General features: G+C 42.4%; 1 protein-coding gene across 1 annotated transcript; it reads left to right on the forward strand.

Moving 5' to 3' along the window:
* Positions 1 to 13,537: 13,537 nt before the first annotated feature.
* PRPF31 (pre-mRNA processing factor 31) lies at positions 13,538 to 15,149 on the forward strand. The gene is given in 6 exon segments (XM_020583787.2): positions 13,538 to 13,613; positions 13,616 to 13,894; positions 13,897 to 14,060; positions 14,062 to 14,547; positions 14,549 to 14,835; positions 14,837 to 15,149. Coding segments are annotated over 6 exon segments (1,605 nt in total).
* The last annotated feature ends 287 nt before the right edge of the window (positions 15,150 to 15,436 follow it).

A 15,436-nucleotide genomic window follows, 5' to 3' on the forward strand; every position in this document is an offset into this window, starting at 1 on the left:
TGAAAGTCACTAGCTCACAACACTGACATTTGTTGTCCTCAGTAACAGTAGTACCTTTGTGCACCAGCAATCTGGAGGCCAGATCATCCACAGTTCTGGCCTGTGGATATAGTAAAATGCAGATATTAGAATTCACTGAAGTATGTTGAATTGTTTTCTTCTGATTTATCCTTTACAAAGTGCCACACTAAGATTAGTATTCACACAAGCAAATGGCTTTAGGTAGGCCTGCATCATGGATACCTGAACTGCTCACTTCATACTGTTTTCAAAATTACTTGTCCCACCCCTGTTACAGAAATCCCTCAGTGCTCTTGCATTCATGCTAATCTTCAGATTAAATCTACATAATAAAGCAAGCATAAGCAACTGGCTGAAAAATTGAAGCCTGAAAATGTAGAAAATGTTTCAGATGTTTCAGAGCATGGCTGAAAATCATCTGAGCTGACTCTGGAAGCTTCTAAAGAACTACTCCATGCTATGTCTAATCATAATTAGGAATTTCCTGCAGTCTCTGAAGTATGGCTCATGAGAAAAATTAGGAGATACTGGAAAAAGGGTCAGCAAATTGCTGGTGAAAAAAGTACCATCTTGCACAAGGACGATATTAACAGTAGAATACAGTGGAAACAACGTAGAGCTGAAACATGTTTGGTAAGGCATACTGAGCAGAATAACTAAGCAACATCCAGTCATCACTAAACTATTTCATCAGAGAGGAAATATTTACCAATAAGCATGTTTTAAAAGAAAATACAGCAACTGGCAATATTTGGTGAAGACAAAACAGACATGAACAAATTTAGCAAGACAAATTTCTGAGACCCAGCAGGTGTGTTTGCTACCCACAGGAGTGTTTTTAATTAGGTCAAATGTACATCTTAATGGTTGTTTTGCTCAAACATTCACCAAGCCTGCATCCTGGGAATTCAGACTGGACATCAGGAAAAGATTCTGAGAGAGTGGCCCAGTGAGAGAGTGAGTGGTCAGTGGAACAGAGTCCCCAGAGAAGTGGTCATGGCACCAAGCCTGACAGAGTTTAAGGAATGTCTGGATGATGCTCTTAGTCATATGGTTTAGTTTTAAATAGTCCTGCGAGGAGCAGGGTATTGGACTTGATGATCCTTATGGGACCCTTTCAACCTGAGATATTCCATGACTCTGTTACGGGCCTGGTCTGGCCCCACCAACTGCTGTTTGTCCTTCATTCGAAGCATACAGAAAAAGAAGCAGCAGCTTCACAAGTTAGAATAATTTGAGAGTAACCTTTTTTTCCTTAGCCTTTTCTAGATTAGTAGTCTGACTTTTTCAATCTTAGTTCACCACATACACAGAAAATGGTTGCTACTTTAGAGTTAGCGAGGGCTACAGTTACAGCATCCCACAGCGCCGAAGTACGAGCACAGAACAAGGTATGGAAAGCACTGGTTCTTTAGGGGAGGAAAAATGAGCAGCTCAAGCACAGGCTCACAGCATTTCACTGATGAACCTGCAGCTTCGACAGATTGCACAAGACCAGAGAGGTATCCAGTGTTTCTTGTCCTGTTTAATATATTTAATGATGATCTGGGTGAGGGGATTGAGTCTACCATTAGCAAATTTGCAGATGATACCAAGCTGGGTTGGAGCGTTGATCTACTGGAGGATAGGAAGGCGTTGCAGAGGGGTCTGGACAGGCTGTATCAGTGGGCTGAAGCCAACAGCATGAGGTTCCACAAGACCCCAGGCAGCACCACAGTCTGTGGGATGAGTGGCTGGAAAGTGGTCCAGTGGAAAATGAGCTGGGGGTGCTGGTTGACAGCAGCTGACCATGATCCAGCGTGTGCCCACGTGGCCAAGATGGGCAACAGCACCCTGGCCTGTTTCAGAAACAGTGTGGCCAGCAGGACCAGGGCAGTGATTGTCCCCCTGTACTGGGCATAGGTGAGGCCACACCTCCAGTGCTGTCTCCAGTTCTGGGCCTCTCAGTTCAGGAAGGAAAACTGAGGCTCTGGAGCGGGTCCAGAGACAGGCAATGAAGCTGATGTCCTGCACCACCACTCAGACTCATGAGAGTCTATTTTTCACCCTTCCACATTTGCTGGTCTTCTCTATGGTACTGACTTGCCTGTCCAGTTGTGATTATCCCCTCACAGAAGGGCTGCCCTCTTACATCTCTGCCTACAGTGAATGCAAACATCTGATAAAGGAGCGTAACTGCACCAAGACAGTCACTTGACTGGAGTGTTTTAGCAAACAGGAGGCTGCACTGAGGCTGCACTCCAGCAGGCTGATTACAGAACCTCCAAGGCAATAGTAACTCAACTCTGATAGCCAGAACATTGCTGGAATTACAGTACTATTTCATCTCTGAAAGGAGTTGTTCATTATCTTGCCCAATGATCTCATCTCAGGATCCATCACTCTCTTGTTCAGTTGTTTTGCTTTTTACTGCAGTATCTGGAGCTTAAATCATTAACTGTTTTAGAAAGGGCAGTCTTGACTGAGCCAAACTACAGAGGCGTATGAGCAAGATCCAAGAGTTAAGTTCAGTCAGAGCTACTTCAGTTTATCAGAGTGGGAAGGTAGCAGAAAAAGACTTGACTCTAACTGCACAAGACCTCCCCCTGGCTGGTGCTTGTGCTCCCAAATGTGGGACAGCTGACCTAACTCGGGCATAAACTCGAGTGGCCTCTCCTTAACCCCTTTCTCAGTTAAACTCTTCTACAAAATTGACTTTCAGGTGTGAAGCATCTGCACCACATCAGACATCAGCTGAGCACAGACAAACAAAGCACTCTCCAGGTATAAGAACAGAAAGAGCAGAGTGCAGAAGACAAAAGGCCACAAATAAAGCTGGCAACAGGCCCAAAAGTTTCATTTCTACTCCAGAAAAACTTCTCCTGCACCTCCTAACCATGCCACCCTCAGGTACCAAGGCACACAACTCAGGAATATTCTTTGGGTATGCCAATATGGGACAATATTCATGCTCTACTTAATCCAGGGAAACATTTGAACTATAGTTAGACTAGATACTACCCTGCAACCTGAATTATACTGTGATCCCAGAGTCTTCTCAGTTTCTGAAACACCTTAGAAAGGATGTGAAGAGCACTACTACATTATTTCTAATGGGGGGCAGACTTTGCAAGTGTACATCACTGTCATCAAGTGAGTTTTTAATAGTTAAGATGTAAACTTGGACTCATCACAAACTAGGTAGAAGATTTATTTTGTTTTCCAATTACTGGAGTCACTTTACACAACAGAAACGTATCAGGGTTTTTTAATTAGACTTTTAATGTAGTCATTTTACCTGTACAAATGGAATATAAGAAATGACCAAAACAGCTCAGTGGTGTAAAGCCTTTTAGAAATGAAAACTGGTATTTTGAGTCCTATCATTTTTAGATTTTAAAATTGCACATTATTTTGACATTCTAAAAAAATTACATCTGAAATCCCACTAAAACCTCTACAGGCTAAATGCCAGCAATGTTTAACACTGGAGAATTCTGCTGCAGCAGTATAATCTCTACGTCAGTGGAATTGAATAGGTTTGCTCATAAAACACATGCAGCTACACAGATGTCCTTTACTAAAGCAAATATTTAACCCTATTTCCATTACACAGAAGTTTGCATGCCAGGGAATCCAGCATGTGAAATATGCTGGATTGTCAAATATATACATTTAATATATATAATTTTTGTTGGTTTTTTTTTACTGTAGCACATACACATAAATAAAGGGACAGGGAAATAGTAAGTTACATGCTCACAAAATACTATCAACTCTGAGTAGTAAATGGAAGAAAACATTATTACTGTTTCATTCAAAGTAATCAGATATGCTACTAAAAAGTACAATGGAGAAACTGATTGCAGAGGGAAATAAATCAGGAAACTTCTTCAGAGAGCAATAGTTGCTAAATACCGTTAGTCAGTGCTGTACATTTCCTATGGAGCTCTTTGTGAAGGTGGCAAAGTTTAAAGACACATTTACTTAGGAAAAGACTGACAACACTCCTCCTTCCAAGCAGTTCAGCTGACCTTACTGCCCCCACAACTCTTTTTTCTTGTGGGAAAAGTTAATCTGAGCCCTCTTGCTTGGTACCCCACGGGAAGGGCAGTAAACCCTGGAAGGAAAGCATGGTAAATACCAGCTGATAAATTGTCATGTGTGTGCATGAAAAAAACCAACAGTTCTTAAGATTTCTGTATAATAAAGGGAGTCTAGAGTGCTATTTCTCATTGAATGTATGATTTTTTTCAATTGAGCTGAGTCACAGATTGTCAAATATGAAATGCTGACTTTTTAACCTTTGATTTGTCTGAATCATAACAGGAAAAATAAATAGATTCTAAAACTAGTAAGGAATGTGTCTTTTCAGTTTTTCAAAGGAACAGTTTCCCACAATAAAACTGATACTCTACTTCTAAGCTTCTGAACAAGACACTCTTCTAAAGCTTTGGATCCATTGGTACTATAAATGAGAAGCTTCTAAGTTAATTTATTTTAATATATTTTCTTCATCTGGAAAATTTAATGCTTCAACATGCTGTTCTTTTAAATCAGAAAAGAACTTTATTGTTACAGCTATGGGGAGGGTTATTGCTGCTTTAGCCAGTAAGTTAGATATTCATCCTGGTTCCTGCCTCAGTGTTTGATGAGCAAGAAATCTGAAAAATCAGAGATGATAACATCCATTTCACAAATGATGAAAACAGGTGTACTTCCTATTTATTTCCATGGATGACACTAAGCCATGTCATACCTAAGGCTCAGACAACTTCGCATCAGAGAGAATGGGTTTTGGGTTCGTTTCATTGCTTTTATTCTGAAAGTACTGGTAAATTGGTTTGGGGGGTTTTTTGTTTGTTTTGTTTTTAAATCTTTAATTCTTGGTAGCTGCTACCTCCAGGGTACATCTTCCAAAACACTTTCTTTTATAGATACAAAGATTTAAGAAAACTTCCTTTTCCTCTCTGAGTTTTCAATAAATTACAAGCTAAAATGTGTCCAGGACCCTTGTGATGTGATCCTGGCCCAGACTGAGCTTTATACGGGCTCAGCTCAAACTTTTGCTTCCCATGAGCTTTTTAAACTCAATTTTTTGTTTTTCATCTGCCTCTTGGAGGTTCACCCTACCTGTTAAAGCTCACAGCACCTTCCTTGCAGACAGCCCCAGTTAACCCAGGCTTCTGAGGCAGCCTAAGAACGGGTGCGAGCAGCAAGAAAGTTGAAAGACAGCAACCACACTGAATCAAGTTTGTTACAGCTTGAATATGAGCTCTTTCATAAAATAAAGAGAAACCAGAACAGCTGCCAACACGATGCTGACAAAACAAACAAGAACCTAAATAAATTGTTCCAGCTTTACCCTTGTGTGGCATAGGGAGTTTTGATCTTCACTTAAAATCAGTATGCCTAAATCCACTTAGGATCAGTTTAAACCGCATCAGTTTAAAACAAATTTCAGCTGGTGCCACTAAATGGACACGAAGTGGGCCTGTTTTCTTCTGTCACACGGTTCACACTGCTGGAGTACCAAACTTAGTTTTCAGTCTCCACCTTCTGCTTCTACCACTGTGTCACCATTTAGAGCTGTGCAAACAGATGAAATTGATCCCTTCATCTTCAGCCAGAACAAGGGTAAATAACTGCAGTGCCTGCAAGGCAGCAGAGAGACCAGGCCCAAAGGGAAAGACAGTCAGCAAAGGCTCAGGGCTCCCTCCCACCAGTGGCTTCAAATGTCTGCATCAAACTTTACACCTAGTCTCACATCTGCCTGTCACAGACAGAACATCCCCCCAAAAAAGTCGTGGCAAGGAAGCATGCAGTGAAAGACCCAGCAAGAGTATTCTTCACTGACTGTATATTAATATTTCAGTTCAGCTTTGTAGTAACACTTGATAATCAAACATCTCAACTGTAGGTAGCAGTAAAAGTAGGTGATCTCTCAAGTTAATTTTTAAAATATTTAACTTGGTAGCCCAGTGTACTGGGCCGATATACCAGGAAGGAAAATTTATGCTTCCTTTCATCACCAGTGTGTTAATATCACTGTGGAGGAGCCACTTGTCAAATGCAGAGCTCAAAGTCAAACTTCAGCCTGTTTTATAAAATCCATGTGCCTGAAATTAGACAACCAACAACAACAAATAAAACCACAAAAACCCTCCAAACAAAGAACAACCCACAAAGTCAAAACAAAAAAATAGAAGAGACATGCCCAATACATATAAAAGTAATTCCAGGTGTTCTCACAGTTTCCTGAAACACCATCTTTGTACTCTCCTCCCTCACTAAAAGAGGTGCTTACCAAGTTACCTGTGTTTTGATCTACCCTGAAACTATCAAGTTATCATCACATCAATCATGAAAAATAGATGTGCAAACTGTGGAACTTTTCAGTGTCTGAAAATAGAGCTGCCTGTTGTTTGCAACATCCTGTGTGCATGCAGGGAACAGGGAGAGGAAAAAAATATAAGTGAAGCAAATACCTTGAAGGCTATTGTGGAGGACAGCACTGTATTAATATCCCAGTAATCTGGCCCATACTAGCCCTTTAAGGGGTTTCAATACACAAGATGAAAGGAAAAGTTGATCAAGAGAGAATAAATTACTTTCAGTGTTACCAGAGAGACTTTTTTCCAGTAATGCTACAGAGATCTAACAGTGTGGTTGGGGCAAACAGATTATTGTAAAGAAAGTACCAAAGATTTTGCAATATACTGAGCCAAAAATATTACATGACTGTGTTTTAAGGCACTTCTAGACACAGTACTTGAGCTGTTTACTGAGCAGTCCACAAGTAGCCTACTCAGATATTTGATTTTATCAGTGCAGGCCACCCACATCTGACCCAGTAAAAGTGCACATGTGCAAGAAGAATGTCCCCAAAAACAGTGCATCTTTTTTATATAATCTGACCTTTAGCAAACAAAACCTCTTCTTTTCTGTCATATTCACACAGAAAGAAATCCAGTACACAATTTCATGCAAATTACACTGGAAAAATTTCTGTATCACTGAGCATGGCCTTAAGTCAACACAGGAGTTTCTTCTGAGACTTGTCAATAACTCAGCATTTCTTGTAGTTCTGAGTTTATGGAAGAATATCAATACAAAATGTTTACATATCACACATGTACCTAATGGGTTGCAGTCTGGCAAGGTAAACCTAAGACTCCCTGAGAAAAAATGGAAGGACAAAGTAGAGTTGCTCATTACAGGAGGTGCTAGGCAACCCATTCTGGCAATTCCTGTGTGATCTGAAAATTTGTATTTTGCTTACAGTTCCCTTATGGGAGAGGCAGAATGGAAAAAAACAGAAACTGCGTTTTATCTTTTTTTCTTTTTCCAAAACCTACAATTTATTCACAGAAAAACTCTTGCGGGCAATCTGTAGGGTTTCAGAACAGGGAGAGCAGGGACAAATAGAGCCTAAAGCAGCAAAAAAAAGTAAAAAAAAAGTTTTAAATGCAGCGAACAAACCTCCATCAACCACCAGAGAACCACCATCATCTTTCAGTTTGGTTTAGAATCCATTGCCTGCACTGACTGAACAATTTAGTTTGCACCTCCAACTTATTCCTCATGTGAGGATCCAGTTCTCATGTCTCAAGTCAAACACAGGTACCTAGGAGAGAATTAGCTCATGACATGAAATGAACATATGATGCTTCTACATACAGCAGTGAAAGGAACTTTCTCTTCCAGAGACAGAAAAAGCGCAAAATAAATAATTCTACTGCAAAAGTATTTGCAGCACCACAGTACTCTCATGCTTATCAGTCAGCACAGATCTCAATGGAGACACCAGGGAAATGAAGAACTGTGGGATGTAAGGCCTTCCATCAGATACAGGAACGCCTACAGGACCAGGTCATGGGGAAACTGAGCTCTGCTGTGGCCAGTATTGTGTTTATGTAACACCTACAGAGAAAATCAGTTTTGATTGCTGTAGAGTAATTACCAGCCAAGATTCATTCCCTTCCCTCAAACTACATTTCAGACAGATACTATCAGAAGACAGGAAACTTATATAAGGATTTAAAAAAAAAAAAAATTACATTAAAAATGAGATCATATTCAATATTAAAGGATGAACAGCATGAACAGCCTTTTTTGAATTAGATGACAACTGTGCCTCAAAGCAAATTGGGCAGCAGAAGATGCTGTGTAATAAGCAACTAATAACATGAGAGTGCTGAAAGATTGCCTCACCTCTTTTATGCAGTGATTCTTAGCTTCTGTATACACCTAGACACCTTGATTTGCTCACCTCTTTAGATTTTTAATGACATAATGATCATCTCAAGCCATCTGAAAGTGCAACAACCTGGGGACATCCATTAACAACTTCTTTGTTAAGCACAGCAAGAATCCTTAGTGGCTCACCACACTCATCCTTTTTCCTCTACCTGAATAAACACATACCACTAAAATGGGACATAGCATTTTTCACCATACAATTTGATTTCTTTGAGGTTAAAGAACATTATATCCAAAGTATATTGAATCTTAAGTCCTAGAATATAATCCAAAACAAAACAAAAAAATACATGCCCCCAAATTCTTCAAAACTGCAATGGTTCATTGCTTAAATCTTTAAAAAATTTTTTTTGTGATAGCTCAAGAATAACAAGCATTCAATGATGAACTCCATGTACATTCAGGGAAATGAAGCACCATTACCCAATGAGTATATACTTTAATAATTTTCAAAACATGTTTTATAAAAGCAATCAGTTTCAAGTTTCCAAGGTGCTAAGAAGTATAAGGTCTTAAGAAGCTATGAAAAGTGCTGTCACTATTCATGTTTGTATTTCACTTGACTTACTCATCTGACTTCACATTGTAGCTGTTCAACAACTAATCCTACAACTAAATTTGAATTGCAGAGGAACAAGATAGGTCTAATAGAGTATTAAGTAGCAATAGAACTTCATTTCCCATATGAGTGATACTTTCTCCTGCTATTATTTCACTGTACCAAGTCTGATACAGAGTTTATCAAACGGCTAAAAAGTTCAGATCAAATGCAAAAGAAAAAGATGTTACGGTCTACAGTTTATTAGCAGACAGTGTGCAGTTGTGGAGTAAGCCTTTTGTAGGAGGAATGGCAAGCTGTAGCCTCAGTTGTCTGGTTGGATAGCACAGTGATGACTGATGAAAGCTTGTCTCCTTACGTCCTACAGGTCATTTCCAGGGCAGTTAATGTCTGGCTATACTGTAATGTTAGCTCTCAATAAACATCCTGTTATTTTGCTCAGTTCTGCTCAACAACCCCTTTCAAAAACAATGCCCCAAACCCCATCAAAACCTATTGCAGATTTCTATTTTGTTTTTGCATGTCTCACACTAAGTAATTCATTCAGATGGTGACCAAGGGATTTAGTATTGAGGTCAAATGTAAGTTACAGAAGAAAAAAAATCTTATGCTGAGAAAAACTGCTTCTTGATGTGTACTTAACTTTTAATGCAGCGTGCACTTGGAAGCCGCTAGAGAGTTAAACCTGTCCCAGACCCTGCCAGCTGCTCTGGGTGCTTCTGAAATAACCTTGGGAAGGAGCTAGTAACAATCTGTGTCCCAGCTCCCAGAATGCCAAGCATTCACACATTACAGCAACAGATGCTCGATTACAGCATTGCAGCTTTCTGTACTGGCACACTTTCATTTGTTCCCAGCCATCGTCTCCACTGACCTCCTACAGACCTCAGATCAAAAACAAAGTGGGGAAAACTGCATTCAGGATCCCAGACAAAATGCAGCTTTCCCTCAGTATAATGTTACCTGACCAACCAAAACCAAAAGCACACCAGATTTCAGCTACAGTCACAGTATCACACGCTTACAGTGTCATTAAGACAGCGCTTACATTAGTAAAATTAGCATATAACAACTGAACCTGGCAGAACTCTTTCCATCCCAAGAAACCAGCATCAAATTTTCCCAGTTACTAAATCATCACAAAACAAGATGTGATTGGCCCATACAAAACCGAGAAGTACATCCTGGTTGTTCAAATAGGTCATGAAGTTTCCTCAGATATTGTTGAAAAAAATAACCCTTAACTTTAGCTTCACTGTCAAGAATCTTCTAGAAAATATAGTGCTATTTATCAATACCACAGACAGGTGGGTAAAGTTTGTATTTCCACAGACCTTCTGTGCAATGACTGATACTGAAATTTTTTTTCTGCAATATGAAGGGATTTCAAAGTAAATTCTTCCCAAGCACACAGAACAGTTTCCACGGCAGTTCCTTTTCACATAAATGTTTGCCAAAAAGATGATGCTCATGGGAAAATATTTTTTTACACTTAACTAGGAATGTTCAAACAAGTTTGTTCCTATAACTGTATGAAAATTATGACACAGAGCAAGCATGAGAATGAATGCAAACAAACCCTATCTGTGAACTGACATTTGAAATAACATACACAACTCGTATAGAGAACTCGGATACTAATTAATAAAGGAGCAGCAATGCTTGAATATTTTGCCAAAACATGCATAAGGCATTTAACCTAGAGCTGGTTGTGTAACCTGAAATACCCTAGCCTTAAATCTCCTTCCCTTCTATAACCTGCTCTTACCTACAGTAAAAAAGTATCAGTACCTGAAGGACACTATGCATCATGTCATATTCTTTGTTTCAGAATTTGCATCACTTGCAAGCAACCAGATCTGGAACTCAAGCCAGAACACAAGTCCCTGAGCTGGTATACAGCAGTTTTCAAGACACAACATACAGTGGTCAAACAATTTTGCATTAGGACAGTCAAAAAAAAGCTCTGAGCTTTAGAGGGTTTCCGTGATATTTGATGTGGAAGTCTTTAGGACTAAGATGAAGGGTCAGAGAATGACCAGCAAACAGTGGGTGGCAGCCACCTCCAGTCCTCCAGCTCTTCACCTGATGAGCTCACAAGCCAAAAGTCCTATAAATCATCTCCCATGAGGTCCACAGAGGTACCCTCTGATTTGTGGGTAATATTTTATGGGCCCTCTGGGTATCTAGAAAGAGGTTGTCTCTATGGTGACTGTATCATGCAGCCATTCCAGAAAGCTGGAACAACTGAAAACATAACATTTGGTCAGATGTGTCAGGAGACTAAGCTGTTTCATTCATGGGCCTGACAAGTTCATATGAGGGGACTTCGTGACCTTTTGTCTCCTTTGTTCTCTTCTTCTGCTCTGTCCTGGCAGGCATGATTAATAATCCTTTTGTGGATTTCACTTGGTCTGACCTCACTTTAGGAAGGAGACTACAGTAAATCCTCTTGAAGGACCAGGGAAAGGCCTGGGTGTTATTCCAACACCAGCTCTGCCTGCTTTAGAGAGAACCTTCAGAGAGCTGCACAGGTAGAGCATTTGAGAGGATGTGTGGGAATGTTTACAACAGTGCTCCTTTTGGAAGGTGTTTCTTAGTAGCCAGGTACCATATTGAAGGAAATAATCCTTGCAATCCCCGTTTAGGACAGGACATATGTACACACAAACAGATCAGGGCTTTTTCAGTCCCATCACCAGGGTGTCAAGTGGCAGCGAAACCAGCACAAAATGTTCTGCCCCATAAAAATCTCAGATCTTAATGAAACCATAACAGTTGCCAGGCAGCCAGCTTTCCTGTGTTCTGGGAAAGCAAGCACAGATTTGATGTGCCAGGGGTCTCATATTCCACCAAAAACAAACAGCTTCAAGGGTTAAAGTCAGCAGAAGACAGATGTGCTGCCTTTTCCTATCAGCCATCCATATCCTGTGCCAAGTCTGCTTGAGACCACAGTGAGAACTAACTGGAAGTCAGCTGAGGCAGCCTACGAATCTCTTGCATAGCACAGGTTTGGAAACATTCATCCTTCCCTCAACAGCTGCCTTCAGAAGGTCTTCAAGGAATAATTTGGAATACAGAGGCAATTGGACAATGAAATCCTCAGTTCATGGCTATAAATACTTCCTTTCCCCACTGCTATTTTAGTTAAGGGCCAATCATGTCACCCTTACACATACTATTCAATCCACTTGCATTAACTGCTCAGAAAATGTGTTATTAATGAATTAACTTTTCAAAACCTCATTTAGCTCCTAATTCCCCTGGCTTTCAGCAAGATGCCCAGCTGTGATACAGCTCAGAGCCTGTATCTCAAATGGACTAAGTGTCTCCCAGGTCTCTGCTGGGAAGGTTTCTGCCTCTGATGCCTTTTTCAACCTAGAAATGAAACAACACACACTTTCGAGATAATATTAGTATAGGAGGGAATATAAAAGCTGGTTTTCATTGGAGGCCTCCAGGGCAGTTATGGAGAAATGTCCACAAAAGCCCACCCCACCAAAGGGGTCAATACAGTTTTACAAGTTTAGTAAATTAGCATAATTGACAAAAACAACCAATTTGGACCACAAGTGGTGATGCAGTCAGAAGTGAGAGGAAAGCTAATGTCTTCACAAACAATTTGATGGGTGAAGGTATGGATGTTAACGTCTTTGAAATGGGTCTTAACATCTCTACTAATTTTGGGCAGCAGGTTCCTTTCAGAGCCCAGATACTTTCACTCCTGAAACAGACAAGAGTCTTCACAAGCCCGAAGTTCTGAACTTTGGGGTAAAATAATAGGTTCAAGGGGGGAATATGTGGTAGGCAATTCAGGAAGGCTGTACACCTTCCTAGTGTCACCAAAACTGCAGGAAGAACAAAAACCTTCCAACAACATTTTTAGTGTTAGAGAATCAAGGCATTACTTAATTCTGCACAGGATGTGTAACAGAAATTTCATCCGTACAAAACCCAGGTGTGCAGAGAAAATCATTCCATGACACATGAATTTTGCCAGATTTTTCACAAATTTTATGCAGTCAAAACTCCTAGAGATTCATTGGTTCAATGTTCATTGGCTCCAAGTTCCAATGTAGTTCTTAGTATTTGGTTTCCCACTGGTTACAGATGCCTTTGCCTCTGATGCTAATTAGGTCCTCATTCTTATCTCTCCTTTCCCAGACCAGGTATCTCACCATGCCTTGTTTGGAGTTGATAGTCATTATCTTTTGGGTGTCTTCTGTGCTACTCCCAGTCTGTGGAGATGTTAAGCTCATCAGGCCTTCATCTGGTGGAACAGTGCCCTGGAAAGAAACTTAAATCCCCTTCTGCCGGGGTAAAGGCGAACATTGGTTGGACTTGATGTTATCAAAGGTCTTTTCCAACCTAGTTCATTCTGTGATTCTGTGAAAACTGACTAAAGTTACATTAAAAACATTTTAAATTACCTATTATCTCCAACACTAGTACTTCAGCCAATGGGAGAAGGAAGAGGGCAACATGCGGCCGGGAGTCTAGGATAAAAGGAGGCTGCACCCTCTGAAACCCAGAAAGATAAAACCCTGCGGGCGCATGCCTAGTGGACTCTCTCCTGTTATTCAAATAAGGTTGCAGGACTCCTCTGTCTCCTTTTTGGACATAAACCTCTGGTGTTTGTGGATTTTCCTGACAGAAGTGACATCAGCGTGGCTGCAACAGGAATGGTGGGAGTGCTCCCAGCGCTCCCAGTTCACCATGTCGCTGGTGGACGAGCTGGTGGCGGACCTGGAGGAGGCAGCAGGGGAGGAGGAGAAGGCTAAAGGCTCTGAGGGGGGGGGAAGGAGCTCGCAGTCGAGGACATGCAGGAGGAGCCAGAGCCACCCAAGGCCATGGAGTCTGTGTGGAGCATTGCCAAGCTCTGGGAGTCCAAGGCATTTACAGAGATCACGCAGAAAATTGAGGAATACATCGGGAAACAGCCCAAGGTGGCTGAAGTTTTGGGGCTGGTGGAGGCTGCCCCTGAATACTGGGTGATCATGGAGGCCAACAACCTCCCAGTGGAGTTTGAGAATGAGCTCAATATCATCCACAAGTTCATCCGGGACAAATATTCCAACAGTTCCTGGAGCTGGAGTCACTGGTGCCCAACGCCCTGGATTGCATCCGAACAGTCAAGGTATTGGGGAATTCCCTGGATAAATGCAAGAACAACGAGAACACGCAGCAGATCCTGACCAACACCACCACCATGGTGGTCAGCGTGATGGCCTCCACCACCACGGGGGCAGCAGCTGTTGGCGGAGGAGCTGGGCAGGACCAAGGATGCGTGCGACATGGCCCTGGCACTGAGCAGGGCCAACCTGTGTATCTATGAGTACATGGAGTCCCGCATGTCCTTCATCACCCCCAACCTCTCCCTCATCCTCGGGGCCTCCACAGCCTCCAAGATCATGGGGATGGCAGGAGGCCTGACCCTGCTGTCCAAGCTGCCACCCTGCAACATCCTCCTGCTAGGGGCCCAGCGCCAGATGCTGTCCAGCTTCTCCTCCACCTCTGTCCTGCCCCACACTGGCTTCATCTACCACAGCGACATTGTCCAGTCCCTGCCGCCAGATTTGAGGAGAAAAGCAGCGCAGCTCGTGGCGCCCAAGTGCATGCTGGTGGCCAGGGTGGACAGCTTCCATGAGAGCCAGGACGGGAAGGTGGGCTACAAGCTGAGGGAGGAGATTGACCATAAGTTTGACAAGTGGCAGGAGCCCCAGCCTGGTCAAGCAGGTGAGGCCACTGCCAACACTGCTGGAAGGGCAGAGGAAGAAGCGGGGGGGCAGCAGTACCAGGAGACGAAGGAACGCTTGGGGCTGACAGAGATCTGCAAACAGGGTGAGCTTCAGGGAGATCGAGGAGGACGCCTACCAGGAAAACCTCAGGTTCAGCCTGGGCTACCTGGGCAAGGCAGGCAGTGACTACATGTGCCAGACCCAGGTCAACGAGGCCACCAAGGCCCGGATCAGCAAGACCCTGCAGAGGACCCTGCAGAAGCAGAGTGTCATCTACAATCCAGGATCACGGCTTGGGCATGGCCTCGAGCGTGGCCTTCACCCCCTTGCAGGGGTTGGAGACTGTGAACCCACAGGCAGCCGAAAAGAGAGTGGCCAAGGCCAACCAGAAATATTTCTACAGCATGGCCAAGTTCCTCAAGGTCAGTGGGGACAGAATTGGGGTCCCCACCCCCCCCGAGGCCCCAGGACCCCCAAAAATTCCCCCATATCACCCTGCCCTTCCTTTTCCATCAGAATTTGGTTTCTGGGGGAGGTCCTCCAGGTCAAGGGGGACAAAAACGGGGTTCCCGCCCCCTCAACCCCAGTAGGATCCCCAAATCCCACCCTGCAACCCCCCAAATTCCTGGCATTCCCCCCCAGTATCACTTTCCCAAACTTTTTATAAATATTGGAATTTGTGGTTGGAGCATCTTGGGGGAGGTTTTGGGGGGGTTGAAGGGGTCAGGGGGTCCTGGATGGATTGTGGGGAGCCTTGGAAAAAAAAATAATAAAGAAAAAAAATAGACTACAGAGTAACAAATATATGTGCAAAGAATGCAGAGAATATATTAAAAAAAATGGCAAAAATCAATAGGCATCACACCCACACAGTACT

Source organism: Corvus cornix, chromosome 4, assembly GCF_000738735.6.
Source record: "Corvus cornix cornix isolate S_Up_H32 chromosome 4, ASM73873v5, whole genome shotgun sequence".
NCBI lineage: Eukaryota > Metazoa > Chordata > Aves > Passeriformes > Corvidae > Corvus > Corvus cornix.